Below are 21252 nucleotides of genomic sequence, written 5' to 3'. Positions count from 1 at the left end.
TCAAGCTCCTTCACCACGTCACAGAAACTGGACACGAGGCCAAGTTTCAGTGGCTACCTGGCCATCATGGGATCAGTCGCAATGATTCCGCAGACAACGCGGCTCGCACATCGCACCAAGAAGAGCACACCCTTCCGATTCCTTCGTCAAGAATTGACGCTGCAAAGCAACTTCGCCACCTGGCACGTATACTCTGTCTGCTGGAATTGAACGCCCCAAGCATAAGACATACGAGGCTCTACTAAATAAACCCTCGGCTGGAACTTCGACATCTATCTGGATTCCATCGACGTGAAGCTTCGCTTCTTTGTCGCCTTTGGTTGGGGGTTGCCTTCACAAAATCATATACAACCCTCATCGGATTCACCAACAATGCGGAATGCGACATCTCCGGCACCAAAGAAGACATCGACCGTCTGATATGCCATTGCCCTCAATTCGCCTCTGAAAGACAGAAGCTTTCGGACGCATTGCGACCATTGGACGATCGGCCACTCTCTATGCAGATGCTACTGGAACACCGTCCTCGCCTTTCGTCGGCTCAAAAAGCAGTTTAAGCTGTCTTGTGCTTTTTGAGGACTACAGGCCTACGTGACCACCTTTAAATTTTGTATAGTGCCACCGCTGCATACGCGTCAGGTTATTGACTGACAATCCTTTTTCTCTTTCTCTTCTCTTTCCTCTATATCTCATTTTTATGCCCCCCTTCCCATTTCCCAAGCGCAGGGCAGCAAACCAGGCATATGCCTAGTTAACCTCTCTGCCTTCTCTCTTGATTATATCCCCTCTCTACGTTGACTAACCAACGTCGCGCTGCGGTCGAGAAGATAAAGGCCAGCCAGAACCACAGTTTTTGTGACAATCGAGTACTATTGCGCCACACACTGCGACATTAGTCCATAGTTGCTGCATTCAGCAGTTTATAAGCTACGTTTCGGTGCATTATAAAATATGGGGAGAACGTTTTATCATAAAGTGTGCTGTTCGTAATATCTAGGTTATTACGGGCAAAACCACGGCATCGTCATGATGTGCATCGTATTGTGGTGGAAAGTCAATTTTTCACGCCAAAGTACAGCGATTGTCAATCACATTGCACAGCACACAGGCCTCAAGCATGATATTCTGCCAGGCCCATAAATCTTGTACCCAGCGTCTGCCAGGATTGACCAGTACCGAACCCGTGATTTCCGTTTCAACAGCTGAACACTAACCATTGTACCATCCAGACGTGTAATAAATACCCTCTTGGCTGTTCTCCACATGGGACTGTAAAAGAAGAGCGAATATTTTACATGTGCACAAGGAACTTGGTATAGTTCTTGATACCAAGTGAAGTAACATAGCATTTTGGGCTAGTTGGCATAACGTCATCTTAAAGTGGCGCACAGACGCATAGGATAAAGAAAGATCTACTGACATGACCCCTGAATCATCGAGAATTGATCAAATGTATGTAGATTACACTGTCTTTTTATGTTGAACGCTCGTAATCTAATGTGCCAAAACAAAATGCAATAACTTAAGTATTTGGGCCACAGGTTGCGTCCTCAACTAATTTAATTATATGGCTTAAGTATTCATTCGGTCTGGTCTCTTGTACCATGGCCATGCTTTCGAAGCCCATAAAAACATTTGGAGAGATTAATTTCAGCATCGCGAATGATCACACAACTAAGCAAGAAGCGTGACAAGTGAGCTAGACTGAGTAAAACGTGTTGCGATTCAGCTACGCCTCTACATTGTGCACATGTTCACTGAAAGTTTATTTTCGCACAAAATCCTTGCTCTAAAAACTAAAATGATAAAGTTAAAAAACCTCTCATGCCCAATAAATATTAAAGGGTGCATGATGGAGGCCAGGACAAAAAGTGACGTCAATCAAGACATAATGACAAAAAAAAGAAGAATGGAGCCCGTGATGAGCGCCACCTTAAAAGGAAGGTTCTACGCAGGATACTAGACAAAAGTGAGTGATATTAACGCGCACACAAAGGGGTGATCATCTAAAATGTAGAAAAATGCTTTATCACAACGTGTAGTCACAGAATGTGACAGTAAATATGTACATTACATTAAGTGTGGCTGATAATTCACACACGAGACAGTCCGAACAAAAAAATATTGGAATATTTCGAAGTTCATGGGCATTTGAAAACAAAAAGATGAAGTCATATTCAGCGAGAGGATCACAGATTGCGAGTATCACAGCTTTGCGGCACAGAGTCGTTGCGTTGCTCCGCAATTCGGCTTCGGTAATCTATTCCCGGCGCGGAATATCCTCACTCAGTCTGGTGCATGGGGGACTACTAGCGTTCGTGCAGAGTACATTGACCGTGGATTGTTGCTGTGATAAGCAGTTGAAGACAAATGACAGTACAAGAACCTAATGACTCACCTACGAGCCAAAGCTCTGTAAAGTGGCACACAAAGACGAAGATCCCAACCGATTAGATGGGAAAAAAGGTCCTTACTATGGCGGCTTCTAGTAAACAGACGTATCCATTCGATGTCTAGCTTTCTACCACAAACGCGATCGTAAATGCCATGGTGAAGCTACTCGAAGAGAATTACGTAAAACTATCAAAGATTGAAGAATGCTGAGATCAGGGAGAAATAAATCATGCGGGCAGGTTAACTTGTTGATGCAGTCACCTACGTTGACTAGTAGAATGACTCGAGGTCTGCTTGGACATGTGGACCGAAAATCTCAGGTCCCACAGGGCACAACCACGCCGATTTGTCGTTATTGAAGAGGCCCCGAAGCAGAAACTGCGTGCTCTCCGGCATGTTTGAGCCTTCTATGGCAACAACAGGACGTAAAACAGGACGCGATGTTTCCACGCTGTGGTGACAGAAGTGTTCGCCCCGAATGTGACGGCGCTGGAGCGTTCACTCTGCTTCGTACGCCGATTTCCATACGTCGGCGAGGCACACGGATGAATGGAACCGGTAGAAGAGCATGAGAGGCACTGTGGTGTGTTCAACGAAGACCCAGGACTGCAGGCCGAAGTAACCAGTGCCCGTGAACAGCTTGCCGACAGCCTTGCTTTCGAAGGTATACACGATCCACATCGTGATGTTGACCACGATCAAGAAGGACACAATCTCCCGACCGGGCTTCTTGTATCGCAGAGTGGGGCTGTTGCTGCACCGCCTTAAGGCGTCGATGATGAGTGGCGTCTGCGTCACCACTTGAATCACCGAGAATAACTGCACAAAACGGTAGAAGCACTTTTCACGGTGATGTAAACATAAAGGCGAAGAGTGTAGGTACGCATCTATGAATTATTTGCAATGGTTTTACATTCCAAAACTGCGATTTGATTACGAGGCTTGCCGCAGTGAGGCACTGCATTCGTTTCGACGACCCACAGTTCTTTAATATGCGTATACATTTTGGTACACGCGTGTTACTTCATTAGGATTTCATTGAAATGCAGCCGCTATGGCTGTAAATTGAACCCGCGTCCTTAATCTTAATTTCAAGGCAATTTAGCAACTAAACGACCATGCCACATGGGGTCCATGAGCCTTGGACGTGTGTGGCTTTTAGAGCTGGGAGGGCTAATTATCTGCGACGAACATTAAGTCTTCCGCTTAAAAAATTATATATCGATGAATTTGGCTAAAATAGCGCACGTTTTCAATAGTCAAGCTGTTATTAGTCAAGATTTTGATGTCCAGGGGCCGTCGTGGCTAGGGAAGGTGTAGGGGGTCCCTACTCAAAGCTGCCACCACTCACACCTACGCCCACTACTACTCCCACCACTGCTCCAGCTTCATTCACACGCTGTCGTCAAGCGCTTTCACCTCCTTCAAAAATGCAGCCGCCGCGGCCAGGATTTGATTCCGCGACTTTTGGGTTAGCAGTTAGAACATCGTAACCACTGGAGTGTCATGATGGATGAAGGTAAACATATCGCGTTGAATTTGCTTCAGTCTATTAAATTATCATCAGTCAGACTACAGATGAACGTCAGAGACACAGGTAACACTTGTAGCGGGGAACGTAAGAAAGGTGAAGGCGGGTGACTAGGCCTCTCGCCACTTCATTTCGAAGTGCCGAAGCGGAGCGCAATCGTACACCTACGAGAGTCTCGAACTCTCACTCACCTGCAGTGCCAGGCGCACATAGCTGCCACCTACTTCAAGCTCGGCGATGGCCACCAGAGTCGCGTGGGCAAAGTAGAACGGAATGGGGATGCACAGCAGGAAGTCGTCAAGCATCGTTATAGGGTGGCCGTTCACATCCAGGGTGGCTATGCGTCCGTAGGCGAGCAGGCAGGCAGCGAACGCCAGCGCCAAGAGCACGGCCTCCTGACCAAGGTAGACGGCCACTCCAGTTTCATTGTATCTACGAACGGATTGATTGATTTGTAGGGTTTAACGTCCCAAAACCCCCATATGATTATGAGAGACGCCGTAGTGGAGGGCTCCGGAAATTTCGACCACCTGGGGTTCTTTAACGTGCACCCAAATCTGAGCACACGGGCCTACAACATTTCCGCCTCCATCGGAAATGCAGTATCTACGAACGGAGCAAAGGGGCATCTACGGACGGAGCAAAGGGGCATCTACGGACGGAGAAAAGGGGCATCTACGGATGGAGAAAAGGGGCATGCTATTTTGAAAGAAGCTATGGCCACGACAATGCGCGCAGCAACTGTTCGTCACCACCAGCCACTAAGGGCAATGCGAGCGTGCCATTAGTGACGTCGTTTACAGCGACACTGTGGACAAGGCCTGCGATAGGTTACGTGTTTGGTAAACTTTGGATATTGCGCTCGGCGTGTTTGTAAAGTGAAACAAGAGGGCTACCACAAGAAGCTACAATTGGTGATTACGAAGAGTTCAGCATATTCTTGCGGAAGTAAAAACTGCTTTGTTATATTTTACGACTTGAAGCAAGTGCACATGTTTCAAGGGATGCGGTTCTGAAGAGGTTTACCTTGTTATTTGTAACATAAACGAGAAAAAATCACAACCTAGGAAGGGAAACTGCAAGCACACTTGGTGTAATTTGGTACAAGTACAATTCCAGATGCTGGCAACCCATATCTAATGTATTGAAGGACGTAGACAAGGACGACATGACTAGAAAACACTAATATAAAGGATATGACGAGAACAGGATGAACGAACGAGGCCATTCGGAGAAACTAAGATTGCCATGTAACTATGGCAATTCCATTGACCCGACGTAGCTGCATACAGGACCGCTATAAACTTCAAACAACACAGCGTAACTCACCTGTCTTCGAGAAGTGCAACATAGAAGATGATCATGACCACGACCGAGCCCAGGAGTACGACGAAGCCGGCAAACAGACCACGGTTGGCCGAGTGGCAGTCGGCTCTGATGATGAGGTTGTTCTGGGCAGCCTCCTGGGTGACCGCCCTGCAGGTCTCGGCGGTGGAGTCGTGGTGGCAGAACCGGTGCGCTGACGTGCCCACGTTCTGCAGGACGATGAACCACACTCCGGCCAGCACCAGGTTGAACTCGATGGCAAACGGGTACAGGTACGGCATTGGACGGATGTACGCCGGCGAGAACAGGTCGGCCACGGCGCAGCTCCAGTTGCTCTCGAATTCGGGCGTCCTCTCGGAGTAGTGCAACTTGTATCCTGCGACTGCGTGGTTCAGGAAAGCCGGCGGGAATGTTAGTTACTGCGTGCTCTATTCTTTTTTGCAAATAAGTTCCACCCGCGAGGGGGCGGAAGAGTTGTGATGGGTACAATTGACAGCCACCTGTTTGAAGCACAAAACTACAAGGAAATTCATGTTGACTTCTCATAAACGAAAGTCTCTACATGATGAAAAATTTGTCTAGCTCACGGGTTCGAGCTTCGGACGGAGGAGGAGGAAAGAATAAGCGGAAGGACAAAGGTGGTTGTAAATTGGCGCTTTGTTGTCCTACTTTTTGAGCGTTATGAATTGCAGTAATTACATATTGATTGATTTGTGGGGTTTAACGTCCCAAAACCACCATTTGATTATGAGAGACGCCGTAGTGGAGGACTCCGGAAATTTTGACCACCTGGGGTTCTTTAACGTGCACCCAAATCTGAGTACACGGGCCTACAACATTTCCGCCTCCATCGGAAATGCAGCCGCCGCAGCCGGGAATCGAACCCGCGACCTGCGGGTCAGCAGCCGAGTACCTTAGCCACTAGACCACCGCGGCGGGGGCAGTAATTAAATAATAATAATAATAATAATAATAATAATAATAATAATAATAATAATAATAATAATAATAATAATAATAATAATAATAATAATAATAATAATAATAATAATAATAATAATAATAATAATAATAATAATAATAATAATAATAATAATAATAATAATAATAATAATAATAATAATAATAATAATAATAATAATACGTTTATTTCATCATCATTGTGTACATGATGACAGGGGCCCGCAGTAAAAGCTGCAAAATCCAAGGATCGTTCTAATGAAAACTCCCCCCCCCCCCAAAAAAAAACAGCTTGACTGAGCTGCTGACCCCTAACTTGGCCAACAGCAAGGATTCAAGAAAAAAAAACACAAGCAAATGTGTATAACATAAAAGAAAAATGAAAGACACAATACAAGGAAGTACACTTTTAAGGCACAGAAATCGCGAGCAAACAGATAACAGGAATTATGAAAGAAAAATTATAACAACAGATGATGATAACAACATAAAAGATGAAACATTTAACAGCTTTCAGAGTTTCCTTGAGAACCTAACTCGTTGCACGCATATAAAGCCCTAAGTTATTACCAACAGGCTCTGTGTTTGATTTTTAGGTTAAGTTCATAATAACGAATAACGATGAAAACGCGTGTTTGAACAGAGCACATGCACTGGGCGTACTACCTGCCATAACCAAACAGTTGAGTAATGCCAGCACAGAATGACTTGATAGATGGGAAACGAGAAGTCAATATGCAAGTGGTGCTTTTTTTGTTAGGCAAAAAAGCCATAGTTTCGCCACAAAGGCTAAGCAATGAATGTGATACCAACAAATCGGAATGCCACTCGACGAATGGCAACCATATTGAAACGAGTTCAAGTAGAAAGACCACTAAAAAAGAACACACCCAGAACGAGCGCGAGCTAACAACGTTCACAGCTCAACACTCAACACGCAGCTCAAACACAAAGGACGCATAAAACGTATACGCACATGTATACACAGGATGAGTGCGAAGTAGCTGGTGTCACAGTTACTTCACTGTGGTTGGAAAGCGTGCTGTGTTCGTGAACCCAGAGACTGCAGCGAGTGAAGTGACCACCGTGCGCCCTGTATTTTCAATTCAGGTGAAAGCTCAAGAGGTACGCACGATTCTGCCCCACGGCGAGATAAGCATGCGTGCGAACACGGGCGACCACGGACTGTATGGGGCAAAGTACAGAAGCGTGCAACCCAGCACGCCCTTTGCGCCGCCTCGCTGGAAATGCTGAGAGCACGCTTCCATCCCCCCTCCCCTCCGACATCAGCGTACCGACTGCGGTAAATGGTGTATATAAACAGCTTGCCGTTGGAATGATGGAGGACGTGCGCTTTCGCGGCTTAATGACAAACGCCGCGCCCTGCGGAGCGAGAGGTCGCCCGTTCGATGCTGCGCGAGGGAATATAGTTTTCTGAATTCTGTATATATATATCGAACGGGCGACCTCTCATTCTGCAAGACGCGGCGTTTGTCATTAAGTCGCGAAAGCGCATCACGTCCTCCTCATACTAACGGCAAGCTTTCCCTTTATATATATATATATATATATATATATATATATATATATATATATATATATATATATATATATATATATATATATATATATATATATATATATATATATATATATATATATATATATATATATACGAGGCAAATGTAGCATATAAGGGGCAAAATTAAGCTGCCAGCTCGTAATAGGATCACGTGCTACGTGACGCCAACAAGTATAAATGACTACTACTCACTTACCCTCATGGCTACCAGGGGCGCTGACTGGCACTCGCACGTTGAAATGCAAATTTACACCCTATAAATTGGATGAGGGGGGGGGGCGACCGCCGTTTTAATTCAGTTGGCAGAGCGTCGGACACGTTATACAAGCTTCGCAGGTTCCGTCTCTGCAACCGCAAGTTATCTTTGCGTCCAGTTTTATTTCTTCACATTTGGAATGCATCAATAACAATCGCTATACTTTCCTTGACATAGCTGCGTTAGTTTTCATTGATAAAAGGAACAAATACAAATAACGAAGCGGCAAAAAAAAAATGTTGTCAGTGCCACGAAAACTCGGATGAAGTGGACTATTCAGGGGAGAGCAAAGAGAGTATGACGTGTGCATTTGACGACGTCGAAAAAGGCTCACGGAAGGTAGGCCTCATCTGCCATTACTTTTCTACAACATGAATATAGGCAAATGCACCTGCGAAGCTGCCATTCATTTTCAGGGCCATAAGGTTGGAACTTTTGCCCTTGAAAGCCTTGACAACGTCTCCGTAGGCATCGTTGACGACGGTGCGGAACCAGAAGGTCAGTGTGGTGGCAAAACAGTGCATGATTCCGAACTTGGCTAGCGTGACCCGTCGGTTGATCACGATCTGAAATGGAAAAGTGAACAAGATAAAATGAAGGCTGACGATAGTTACAACGAAACTTCACTTGAATGAACTTCAAGGAATTCCAAGGAAAAGTTTGTTATAATAAAAGTTTACTGAACTGAAAGAGCTATGTTGCAGCTTGTTATGAGGAGCTAAAGCAAATCAGTTGATAAGAAATTTGCATCAATTTATTGGCAATGCTGCTTACTTTTAGGTGACCCTCGGCTTTTAGAACGTTTTGAATATGCAGTAATTTTTTGCTGTGCTTGTGCACTTAAAACTTAAAGGGTAGTGAATATTTAGTTACTGTGTCCAACTTTTATGAACTCTTTCAGGCACAACACTCTGCTGAGCAGCGATGCGCTTCATTTTTGCCAGTGCATCATTGCTTCTACAGCTGAAATTCTTGGCGATTCCGCTACAAGGGTTACTTCCTCCTCCTGTTTTAGCTAAAGTATGATTTGATTGATATGTGGGGTTTAACGTCCCAAAACCACCATATGATGAGAGACGCCGTACTAATTTTAGCTAAAGTATAGAACGCTTGCCGCAATCTCTTCTGTGGACTGAGTGGCACACGTCTCAACGTAAGCGAATAGGTAGCCATAATTAATTTCGAAGTCGATGGGTTTCCTCACCGGTGTGAATCACCGTAATTAGCGTGAAATAATTCCCTTTGCGATGAGCTTCCTTGTGGTGCCACTGGCGGAACTTCCCGCAAAGGGCACGGTAACGAATTGATACAGAAAATGGGGTTGTACAAGTGATTAGTATGACGTGTATATAATTGAACGGTTTGACAAAATATCTGTGTAGAACTGGAATGCGCTCTGCACTATTTATTTCGTCTAAGTGGCATGCGTTTGCGTAGGGTTCAACGGCGTTACAGCGGGAGAGGTAAAATAAATCCTAACAACTGAATATTTTGTTTGATTAACGTTCGCTTAAGTACTGTTTCAATGTGTGAAGGAGGACACGTCTCATTTATACAACAGTGGGAACATAAAAAATTTAAAAAACACACACGCGAAATGCGCCATAACAGCTGCGTTAGAAAATTCACAGTTAATTCTATTGTGAAATGGAGGAGGGTCAGTAAAAATGTCTGAAATGTAAAAAAAATACATTTTCCATGATCTCAATTCAAATGTTGGCGCTGGATTGTAGAGACAAAGCAAACCAAATCAATGATGCGCACAAATACAAAAATAATTGGAAAATTAGCAAACTTGCGCGCGCGCTATGCTCAGGCTAGTACACCTTGAAAATAAAAAAAAAATACATCACAAGGTCATTCACCCCTGGACATATTAGCGCCTAATATTGACAAGAGCTAATGAGATTTCTTAGATTATGCAAAAGCGCAGAGAACACGCCGGTGTGTGCACGGGCGGGCTTTGCACAGAGATGCACGCACGGTATCAGTCTTCTCTGTGCTAACATGTATGCAGATTGCCGATGCGATTTTGATCATCGTATCCCTGATTGCCTCTCGCCGTTATTAGAACCTACCGTATGTCGGGCAAGACGCTCGCATGGTATTAAATATTGGAATAGTTTATGTCATTAGTCGTGCTATTTTGTACCAAGGCCGACAAGACTTGTTTTTGATTTGCATTTGCAATGGCCTTCACAGAAGACGATGATAGGTAAAAGTACCATGGTGGTCTTCTCTTGCTTGGTCAGAATAAAACACGTGTTCTGTGAAAATTGAATTAGTTTCGCTTGATTTCTTTTGAGTTTCATCGAGCCCGAAAACAGGCTTTGTCATGAGTTCTTTCCGTCCAAATACCTTGCGCACGAAAGCGAGATAATTTTTTAGGGTTTTACATCCCAAAACGATGGCATACATGGTTATCAAACATGTCGTAGGGAAGGGGCTCGACAACTTCACGCAGCCGAGGTTCTTTAACATGCGCCTAATCTATGCAGCACACGGGCACTGGGCATTTTCGCTCCATCGAAATGCAGCCGCCGCGGCCAGGATTCGATCCCGTGACCTTCGGGTCAACAGTCAAATAACCACTGGACCACCACGACGGGTTTGCACACAGCAGTATTGTCGCTAAGATACAAAATTTCACCTGGGTGCTGTGTTTTTCGGTGTGCTAGCAATACTACGAAACCATTGTAATTTTGGGTTGGAGAAGACGCGAGTTTTGAGGCCTTACTAACATTCGAATACTTGAAGAGGAAGTATAGCTGGTAGAAGGAAAAGAGCGGCCTCAATGAGTGCACCAGAAGCAGGGCGACGTCGGTGCACACTTCGCCGGCGTGCATCCAAGCAATGATCTCCTGGCCCAGAAGAAGGCCTTCGTGTATCAGGTGGCCGCAACAGAACACTGCGGCGAGAAACAGAGCAAACGATACGATATCTAATTTGAAGTTTGTTCGAGCACATTTTCAGCCTCCTAAATAAAGAAGCAAGGAAAGATTACACGGACCTAAACATACAATACCAGGGCGAGGGAACATAGGGACAAATTGTGGACAAAAAAAAACAAAAAACAAAAAGAGCTATCATTTGTTCCCTGCAAGCCTGCATATGTAGTGAAGCAGTCCCGCGTATTCTGCATACTAAACATAAGTATTTAAGGCTTTCATTCTGTTTTCGCCGCTTCAGTTACATCAGTTCTCATTATCTAAATAAATATATGCAAGGCATTGAAGTAGACATTGCAATGTACATACCATTTCAAAAACAGGAACTAAAACACCAAGAACTCTGTTATGCACTGAGACAACAGGGCGTATACACTCTACGAAATAAAGTATGTTGCTTTTGTCGGTAAGCCCTGACCTTAAAGGGCCATGTGAACTGTCTTTGGAGACCATTATACTCTTTGGAGGGTCACGTGACCCAAAGAAAAGTTGACACGCCTCTTTAAAGGAAGTAGTTAGTTAAAAGTTAGTAGAGTTACTTTAAAGGAAGCTAAAGTTAAGTTATATGTGGATGATTGCATCCTGTACTCGGAAATAGAAAACCATACTGATCAAATTCATTTAAACGATGCATTTCAAAAGGTCATTCGTTGGTGCGATAAATGGCAGATGTCAGTTAATTTTAAAAAGACCGTTTTCCTAAAAATTTCTCACAAACGTAACACTCTTCATTTTGCATATTCAGCCAATAATGTTTTTTTTTTTTTGCAGGAGACAAGTACCTTGGTCTTTGGATTTCGAATGACCTAAACTGGACGAAACATTAACACTGTAATAAGCTCGTGCAATTACAAATTATTCTAACTTAGACGAGCACTCCACTCCCACCGTTCGCCTTGTTGCATTTAATGCAATTGTTCAACCTACTTTAGATTATGCATCCATAATTTGGTACCCTTACACCAGAAAAAAATATCAACGAAATGAAAAAAATTCAAAAGAAAGCTGTTAGGGTTATTTATAACAGTTTTGGTCGTACTTCAATAACATGTTTATTAGCAAAAGCTAACCTCCCAACACCTACACAAAGAAATAAAGTATTGAGATTGAAATTTTTCTTTCAGTTAGTTAAAGGTTATTTTAAGCTAGACTTATCACATATACTTCATTTGTCCACAGGATATACCACAAGGCAGAGGCATGCCTTTACAATAACCCCATTTTCCAACCGTAATAACACATTCAAGTATTCGTTCTTCCCTAGGACAGTTACCGAATGGAATAACCTAAGTAACGAAGTTGTTTCCCAGGCATCCTTGAACCTGTTTGCTGCGCAGCTCTAGCAGCGATTGTCTGATTTCTATGACATGTGCTCCTGTTTATTTCAATCACTGTAACCATTCTCCACTTGTGATCATCTTGAATGTAGCGCTCATTTCTCTATATGTTCTTATGCCGGTTTATTACAAACCACTGTTCTTTTTTCGTTCTGAAAGTGTGTAAATGCCTTACCTGTTTTATATTTGTTTGCCGATTTGTAAATTTATCAAATGTATATTCACCCTGCCGAAACCCTATGTTAGGGTTGCAGTATTCATAAATAAATAATAAATAAATGAATAAATAAATAAATAAATAAATAAAGAGAGTCGTATAATGTACTTGGCAAGTAAGGACTCACGCACAGTGTAACACATTTTTTTCTTAGTGCGTGTAAAAAAGATAGAGGCAAGAAAAGTTACTGGAGCTTGTTAGAAAAAGTAAGCAGACTTGCCCGTCATGCCGGCCTTGAGAAAGAAGCTTCCGCTGTGCCTTCCCGTAAGGTACGTGTATCCGCGCGGCTGGCCCATGTGGCAGCCTTTCCAGTCGATCGCGTCGGCGGTGGCCACGGACTCTGCATCGGTGCTGCCGCTGCCGCTACACACGCTGCCTCGACCGCATGGCATGGTAGAGCGGCGAAAGCGGCGTGCATCGTGCCACGCAAGGTCCGCGTGCAGAAACACCAGCCAAGACAGGCCGAGCACACACACCACGCACGCGAATGCCTGCGCAGGGTACTCAATTTCATTTGACCTAACACGAGCGCCTTGAACAACAGGTACTACATCTTTGCACATGCTTAAAAAAACATTACACTTCAAACTGTTCGTAATAGTCCCCATATTACTGCACACCCTGTCTGTGCGAAGACCATAACATGTCAATGAAAAAAAATGATTATTACAAAAATTGATTATTACAAAAATTGATTATTGCCATTGCAGATTTGGTTGCCCAAGAGGGCTGCTACAACCTCTGCTATTGGGTCGATGTGCCGCCATTTATGTATTCCATAATGTACCGGGATTTTACTATGTCCTCAATAACAACCTGGTCCATGGTATGCCAGCTGCGGGACACTTCTCACACTCACCCTTTCGTGATTATTTCACTATGCGTAAGCATCGACCCAACAGGGCGTTTTGCCGACGCTGCCTTTCCCACCCGGGTTATCTTATAAATGGTGCGAATTGACGTCGACAAGAAGTCGGGAACGCAAGGCGGCGACGATATGAGCAAAAATACGCACAGCTTTGACCTCGCAGATTTCAGACTCACCGGCAAGCAAGGACCAATTCATCCCATGGAACAGACATAATGAAACGAAAACAACCCACCAGAGCATTTGCGACCCGAAATTTCACGTCGAGTGAAAGAAGTGTAACGTTCGCCACCACGAAAGATAAAACATCTTACGGCAAACAACGCTGCCGTGAACCCAGAGGTATACCTGGGTTTACAGAGAAGGATTACGAAACGATTGCATTGCCGTAGCCTATCGAGTGTATACAGACGTGACCTTAACTGTTTTATCCCTGTGGGCCTGATGTGGCAGCGAAAAATGTTATTAACAGAAAACTGATCCCCAGTTAGCGAAACCTCTAGAGTAATTCTGCTATCAGTAATTGTGATGCTGGGTAATCCAACCCTAAGGCAACAAAAAAAATGAGAACTACAGCAAAAAGAGTACCAACACACAAACACAAACACCAACATACCAACATGCACACACTAACCAACAGGCTCATGGAGAGAGAGAGAGAGAGAGACAGAAAGGAAGAGAATGTAACAACTTTCAGTCCAGAACAGACGAGAGTAAACTCAACGTCACGGAGAGATTTAAAATAACTTAATTTTGGTTTAACGTTCCGAAACTAAGATATCATTATGAGAGATGCCGTAGTGGAGGGGCCCGGTACTTTAAACCACCTGGGGTTTTTGAACCTAGAAATAAGTAAGCAGGCCCAAAACATTTTCACTTCAATAAAAAATGACAACAGCTCTGGCCGTGATTTTAATGGAGGCAAACAGACACTGTTTTAAAGCAGGACAAAATGGTGAAAACTGGTGTTATGAAATAAGACCGAGTCTTACACATGAGTGTGTGGTTGTAGCGTCCATGCTTTGGCGCCTGTGCCTGGACAGCATGTGCACTCCAATCGCTTCGTGCAAATAGTGACACGTTAATGCGTTTCCGGCGGTTGTAGTTTTTTTCCTTTCTATCATGATTGTTTCCGCCCCCACGTTTTCGCGCTACATACGCCGAGCAACAGGGCTTCTTCGGCAGTGTTCTTAAAGCCGACAAGAGTGGCGATGTGGGCTTGTTGGTGATGCATTTGAAAGAAATTTATGCAGTGCGACGCGAAAAAACGGACACAGGAAGGAATAGACTGAAAGGACAGAGTGCTCTGTCCTCTCAGTCTATTCCTTCCTGTGTCCGTTTTTTCGCCTCACGCTACATATATTTCTTAAAGCCAATGTTAATTTATGCGGAAATGCTTGAGGCCCCTCTGGTCTAGCTAGCCTTCCAAATAGCAGGAAGGGAGGTCGGCGTTGTCATCGGTCTATGTGCACGTTGTCTGCTCATAGCTATAGAAACACTTGTGCCTATCTCAACAGTTAGAGGGCCTTCATTCGAGCTCATGACATCTGCCATGCCTTTGGTAGCCTGCAGTAAACTTGCCTCACTGTAGTAACCACAGTCATCAGGAAGTAAACTTTTCAAATTTCTTTCTCGCGAAGAAATGTTCCAAGAGAGATGTGATCTGCTCACTGACGAGCAACAGCTGAAACCTAATGTCCAGATTAGCTTTTACATGCTGAGAGGGATCGGTTGCGACCGGAGTATTAGTCGGTGGTGGTTCGCACTTGACATCACTAGTGTAAACTTACCTCCGTATTCTAGAACGTCCCTTCACTCAACGCTTCACCTTCACTTGAGAAAGCCGATGGGAGCGCCGTCTCTAGGCATGGCAAGTCTGTGATAGTCTGCATTTCAGTGATAATCTGCTGCGATTCTTGAGTGGCGCAGCGTCATTTTCAGCCGAGCGGTGGCGCAGTGCTAAACTCTGTCAAGAAGTCGAGTCGAGGAGTGTTTGTGAATACGGGGGTTAGACACGTAGATTGATTATCAAGATTACTGCGTATCACCTTATTGCGTCAATCTGGATCTTTGACAAGCAGGTCTTGGGGAAAGTTGATGAGCTCCAACTCCTATCCGCGTATTGCTGCATCACAAGCTTCGCGTTCAAGCTCGACTACCTCTTCGTGTTCAGCAGTAAGAGCGTTACGTTCGAACTACAGTGCCTTGCATTCCAACTCGTGTGCCTGCGCTCTCTCCTCGCGCACCTTCCTCGCTTGTGTTTTTGCCTATGCATTAAGCTGAGCTCTTTCCAAGGCAAGCTTTACGCCTGCTTTGATCAGCGGTAACATGTCCATTTCCTATGCAGTCCTTAGCTATTATCTTTGACCTCACTGCTCCGACCTTGTGGTGTTTAGTAAACTAAAGAGAAATTTTTTGTCGCGGACGCCAAGGTGGATTCACACGAAGGAACGAAGGAGGAATTTTCGCAGCGGACGGCCCGTCACGTGGCGTGCGCGTTGGCGAAACAAGCCGTCCTCGCTTCATGCGCTCTCCTCCGCTTGCGGCACGGATGGAAATGTGTCACCACTATTTCGAACCCTCCGTTTGATGGTCGTCTGCTCTCGATCGAGAGGATTCAACGTCAGATCTGTCAACATTAGTCGGATTGGCATGGCTAGGAAGAAGGCAGCCGGCTTAAAAGCCACGTGTTTTACACTCAGCGACAACTTTTCTTGGCACTGAAGGGAAAGCTACGGAGGCGGGGCTTCTGCACATGTAGCACTACGTGAAGTAGTCCGTTTTGGCACGCGTCTCGTAACGCTGCGGAAAGTGACGGGGGCGCACCATCAGAGTTTCATGTAGACGCAGACGCCGCTTAGCGTTTGAGGTGCACGTGAAAAGGTGGGACTTTTTCACACGTCCAAAAATGCCAAGTCACAACAGATAAATTAAAAGAAATACGAATATCTTACTGGTGCCAACTGCGTACTTTCCCAAATAGCTCCACGTAGAAAATAAAGGCTGAACAAGCGCGCTCCATAAGCAGAGGAGTCGAGAGTATGCACGAGGATGTCGCGAGCGTAGCTCCGACTGTGTGCATGCGACGTCTCCACTGCTGCGCCGGATTAAACTCATAATGCGACTATTCGGTCCGCGGAGCAGCGGGATTTTGCCCTCGCGTGTGAATCGAGCTTTATAAAACAGGGTTCGGGGAGCATGTTTAGTCCTGTATGTCAGGGACGCTGGCTAGGACTGGAAGCAATAGGAGGCAAGTGGCATGGAATACAAACATATTGTTACGAGTAACTTGTTCAATGAGCTATTTACAGCGCAGAGAACCCGACGAGCAAGATGGCGTCAGACCAGCATCCCACGGAAAAAACCCACTTCGTCTTCCTCTTTCTTGCAGCCGTCTTTAGCCGCTGTTTTGTATCATAACCCCCGGCGGTAGAAGCACCATCCCGGTGCTAAATTTACGCAGATGATGTCGAAGGGGGGTAATAGGGCTTTAGCCGAGCCACGTGAACGGTGTCGCTCGGAGCTGACGATGACTTTGTTGGATCGGTTGGAACAATCTCGTACGTGACGTCTGTCACTTGGCGAACGATACGGAATGGTCCAGTGTAGGGCGACAACAGTTTTTCCGACAGTCCCACACGCCGAGTAGGTGACCAGAGGAGCACGAGAGAACCCGGAGAAAAGTGCACGTCCCTATGGTGAGAATTGTAGAGCTGTTGTTGGCGCGCCTGTGAAGCCTGTAGACGGTTACGGGCGACTTGGCGCGCGTGGTCGGCGCGGGCAATAGCTTCACCAGCATATTCAGTGGCCGCAGGTAGTAACGTGTCTAAAGGTAGAGTTGGGTCCCGGCCATATAGTAGATAGAAGGGCGAATATCCGGCAGTGTTGTGACGAGATGAGTTGTAGGCGAACGTCACATACGGCAAATGAATGTCCCAATCTTGGTGGTCTGGCGCAACGTATTTGGCAAGCATATCGGTTAGGGTCCTGTTAAGGCGCTCCGCGAGGTCATTTGACTGTGGATGGTACGAAGTAGTAAATTTGTGCTTGGTATGGCATGATTGATTGATTGATATGTGGGGTTTAACGTCCCGAAACCACTATATGATTATGAGAGACGCCGTAGTGGAGGGCTCCGGAAATTTAGACCACCTGGGGTTCTTTAACGTGCACCCAAATCTTAGCACACGGGCCTACAACATTTCCGCCTCCATCGGAAATGCAGCCGCCGCAGCCGGGATCTTGGTATGGCAAGACCTCAGGATTTCATGAACGACAGCTGATAAGAACGTGCGGCCACGGTCGGTGAGAAGTTGACGGGGAGCACCGTGCACTAATATTATGTCGTACAGCAGAAAGTCCGCAACGTCGGTAGCGCAGCTGGTCGGGAGTGCTCGTGTGATTGCGTACCGCGTCGAGTAGTCCGTGGCAACAGCAATCCACTTATTTCCGGCTGTGGAGAGTGGGAAAAGGCCCAACAGGTCGAGACCAACTCGAAAGAAAGGCTCGTTGGGAACGTCGATCGGCTGAAGGTAGCCGGCTGGGAGGGCAGACGGCGTTTTGCGACGCTGACAGGGCTCACAAGCGGCGACATAGCGTCGAACCGAGCGGGCAAGTCCAGGCCAAAAAAACCGACGTCGTACTCGATCGTATGTGCGAGAAACGCCCAAATGGCCCGTCATGGGAGCGTCATGAAGTTGATGCAGGACAGTGGAACGCAGGTGCGCTGGGATGACAGGAAGTAAGTCTGATCCGAAGGAATCAAGGTTGCGGCGATATAGGATCCCGTCTTTCACCAAAAACATTCGTAGGGACGGGTCGCGAGGCGTTGACTCCAGTTTGCCAATGATGGCTCGTAAAGAAGCATCCCGACGTTGCTCTTCGCCAATGTTTAACAGCTGCGACACGGAAAAAACGTCCGTGATAGCGTCGGTATTGGTTGCTTCGTCAACAGGGTAGCGGGATAAACAATCCGTATCCTGATGTAATCGCCCTGTTTTATACATTACAGAGAACGTGTACTCTTGAAGGCGTAAAGCCCAACGGGCGAGACGTCCCGTGGGGTCCTTCAGGGAGGCTAGCCAGCAGAGCGCGTGATGATCCGTGACAACACGGAATGAGCGCCCGTACAGGTATGGGCGAAACTTGGCGACTGCCCATACAAGGGCGAGGCACTCGCGCTCCGTGATGGTATAGTTGCGCTTGGCTGGAGATAGCAGTCGACTTGCGTAGGCTATAACACGGTCGTGTCCGCGTTGTTGCTGCAATAGCACAGCTCCTATGCCATGTCTACTGGCGTCCGTGTGAACCTCGGTTGGAGCTAATGGATCAAAGTGAGCCAAGATTGGTGGCGTTGTAAGCAATGTCATAAGTTGCGAAAACGATGACGCTTGGTCATGGCCCCATGTAAACGAGGCGTCTTTCTTCAAGAGGTCTGTGAGTGGGCGTGCAATGGTTGCAAAGTCCTTAACAAAGCGTCTGAAATATGAGCACAACCCCACAAAACTGCGGACATCCTTTGTGGTCTTCGGAACGGGAAAGTTCTTGACTGCGCGAATTTTCTCTGGGTCTGGACGCACGCCTTGAGCATCGACAAGGTGACCGAGCACGGAAATTTGACGACGAGCGAAGCGGCACTTGGAGGCGTTAAGCTGGAGTCCAGCTCGACGAAAAACGTCCAGAATAGCTGACAAACGATCAAGATGCAAGTCGAATGTGGGCGAAAAGACGATAACATCGTCAAGGTAACACAAGCAGGTGGACCATTTCAGCCCTTGGAGCAATGAGTCCATCATTCTTTCAAATGTGGCTGGTGCATTGCAGAGTCCAAAGGGCATCACCTTAAACTGATAAAGACCATCAGGAGTGATGAATGCGGTCTTCTCACGGTCCATCTCGTCGACGGCTATCTGCCAGTACCCTGATCGAAGGTCAATAGCTGAAAAATAAGTGGCACCGTACAGGCAGTCGAGGGCGTCGTCGATGCGAGGTAAAGGATAAACGTCTTTTTTGGTAATTTTGTTAAGGTGACGGTAATCGACACAAAAGCGCCATGTTCCATCTTTCTTTTTAACAAGGACGACTGGAGAAGCCCAGGGGCTGCATGAAGGCTCGATAATGTTTTTCGCAGGCATTTTGTCGACTTCATGTTGTAATATTGCACGCTCCGACGCCGACACACGGTAGGGGCGTCGGCGAATGGGGTTGCATGGCCAGTATTTATGCGATGGGTGACAATGGTCGTTTGGCCCAAAGAGTTGCTGGCAAAGTCGAAAATGCTACGATAGCCCTCAAGAACGTGGCAAAGCGCTGCAGCTTGCTCAGACGTAAGGTCCAATGACACCATTCGCTCGATGTCGGCGCCCCAAGAACGTGATGGAGTGGAACCACTGACTGAGCTGCAGCAATCGTCAACTCTGAAGGGCTCGACATGGTCATCTTGGAGAGCAGTAATTTTTGCCAGGGAGATACCCTGTGGCAGAACTTGGGTGGTGAGTGAAAAGTTGACCAGTGGAAGGAAGGTGCGGTTTCTCTTAATCGTCAGAATCATATGCGGCCCAGCAACCCCATGCGTAAGCATCACTGCAGGAATCGGGGCCACCATGTAATCACCATCAGGTACTGGCGGCGTGGAGGATAAGTCGACATGTGTGACAGAGTTAGGAGGGAGGCGTGTGAAATCAATGCAGCAGAAGCTGGTTTGCGGAGGGCTGGTCGGGTCGGAAAAGAGGGGTAAATCGAGATGGAGAGAACCAGCTGAACAGTCTATGAGGACAGAGTGCGTGGCTAGAAAATCCATACCGAGTATGAGTTCACGAGGGCAATGTTCGATGACGGCGAAAAGAACGACAGTGCTTCTCTACCCAATAGACACTCGCGCAGAGCACATGCCAAGAATTGCAGCAGTTCCTCCATCGGCGACTCGTACAGCTCGGTTGAGGGCGGGCGTGACAACTTTTCTAAGTCGGCGGCGAAGGTTAGCACTCATAATGGACACATGCGCGCCAGTATCTATCAATGCACTGACACGAACATTGTCGACAGTAACGTCCAAAAGGTTTCGGTTCGTTGTTAATTTTAATCGAGGATTTCTTACGAAGGTCGTCAACGCAGCTCCACCTCCAGAAGCTGCACGGCCTAGCTTTCCTGTCGGAGATGCTGCGAATAGGTCGGGGAGGCAGCACGGCGTTGTGGGGGCGACCGGGACTGACGACGAGCAGGGGACGGTGACCGGTCGTAGCGAGGTCTGCTCAGAGGTGCTGTAGGAGCGGAAAATGTGGTCGGCGTTGATGGAGAAAGCGGTGGGGACGCCTGGCGAGCAGAAGTGGTGTGATACTGAGGTGCATAATGGGACGGTGGAGCCCAGCGGCTGCGGCAGTGACGAGCGGTATGGCCAACGCGTCGACAGTTAAAACATATTGGCCTGTCATCAACAGTACGCCATTCGGACGGATTGCGTTGTATGCGAGGTGCAGAAGGGGTACGATAAGAAGGCTCAGCAGAGTATACGGTAGGAACAGGATGTAGGCCGACATTCGATAGCTCTTGACGAACGACCGCTTGTATTAAAGAGATCGTGGTCGGGGAAGGCGCAGGCGTCGGTAATGTCGTGGCTATCGGTTGTGCTGCCTCGACCTCTCGACGGATGATGCGTGTAAGGTTGTCACATCGAGGGGCCTGGTGGAAGGCGTCGTCACACGAAGAAGTGGCCGCTGTGTTCGGAAGGCGCACGATGCTTTGGGCTACGCGGCGGGCTTTAGCTTGTTCGAGACGTCGGCATTCTTTAAGGATTGTGTCGATGCTCGAGACGTTATTAAAAACCAGCAGGTTGAA

General features: G+C 46.6%; 1 protein-coding gene across 1 annotated transcript in view; it reads right to left on the bottom strand.

The window, feature by feature from the left end:
- Positions 1–1742: 1742 nt before the first annotated feature.
- Positions 1743–21252, bottom strand: part of LOC119169505 (proton channel OtopLc) — a 33074-nt gene continuing 13564 nt past the window's right edge. The window contains exons 4-9 of the mRNA XM_075877842.1: positions 12772–13042; positions 10791–10957; positions 8441–8615; positions 5255–5633; positions 4117–4357; positions 1743–3213 (exon numbers count right to left, since the gene is read on the bottom strand). Coding sequence (XP_075733957.1) covers positions 2893–3213; positions 4117–4357; positions 5255–5633; positions 8441–8615; positions 10791–10957; positions 12772–13042 — 1554 coding nt within the window. The 3' untranslated portion in view covers positions 1743–2892. The remainder of the gene's footprint in view (positions 3214–4116; positions 4358–5254; positions 5634–8440; positions 8616–10790; positions 10958–12771; positions 13043–21252) is intronic.

Source organism: Rhipicephalus microplus, chromosome 2 (genome assembly GCF_043290135.1).
Source record: "Rhipicephalus microplus isolate Deutch F79 chromosome 2, USDA_Rmic, whole genome shotgun sequence".
Classification (NCBI taxonomy): domain Eukaryota; kingdom Metazoa; phylum Arthropoda; class Arachnida; order Ixodida; family Ixodidae; genus Rhipicephalus; species Rhipicephalus microplus.
This window is presented reverse-complemented; position numbering and strand designations above follow the sequence as displayed.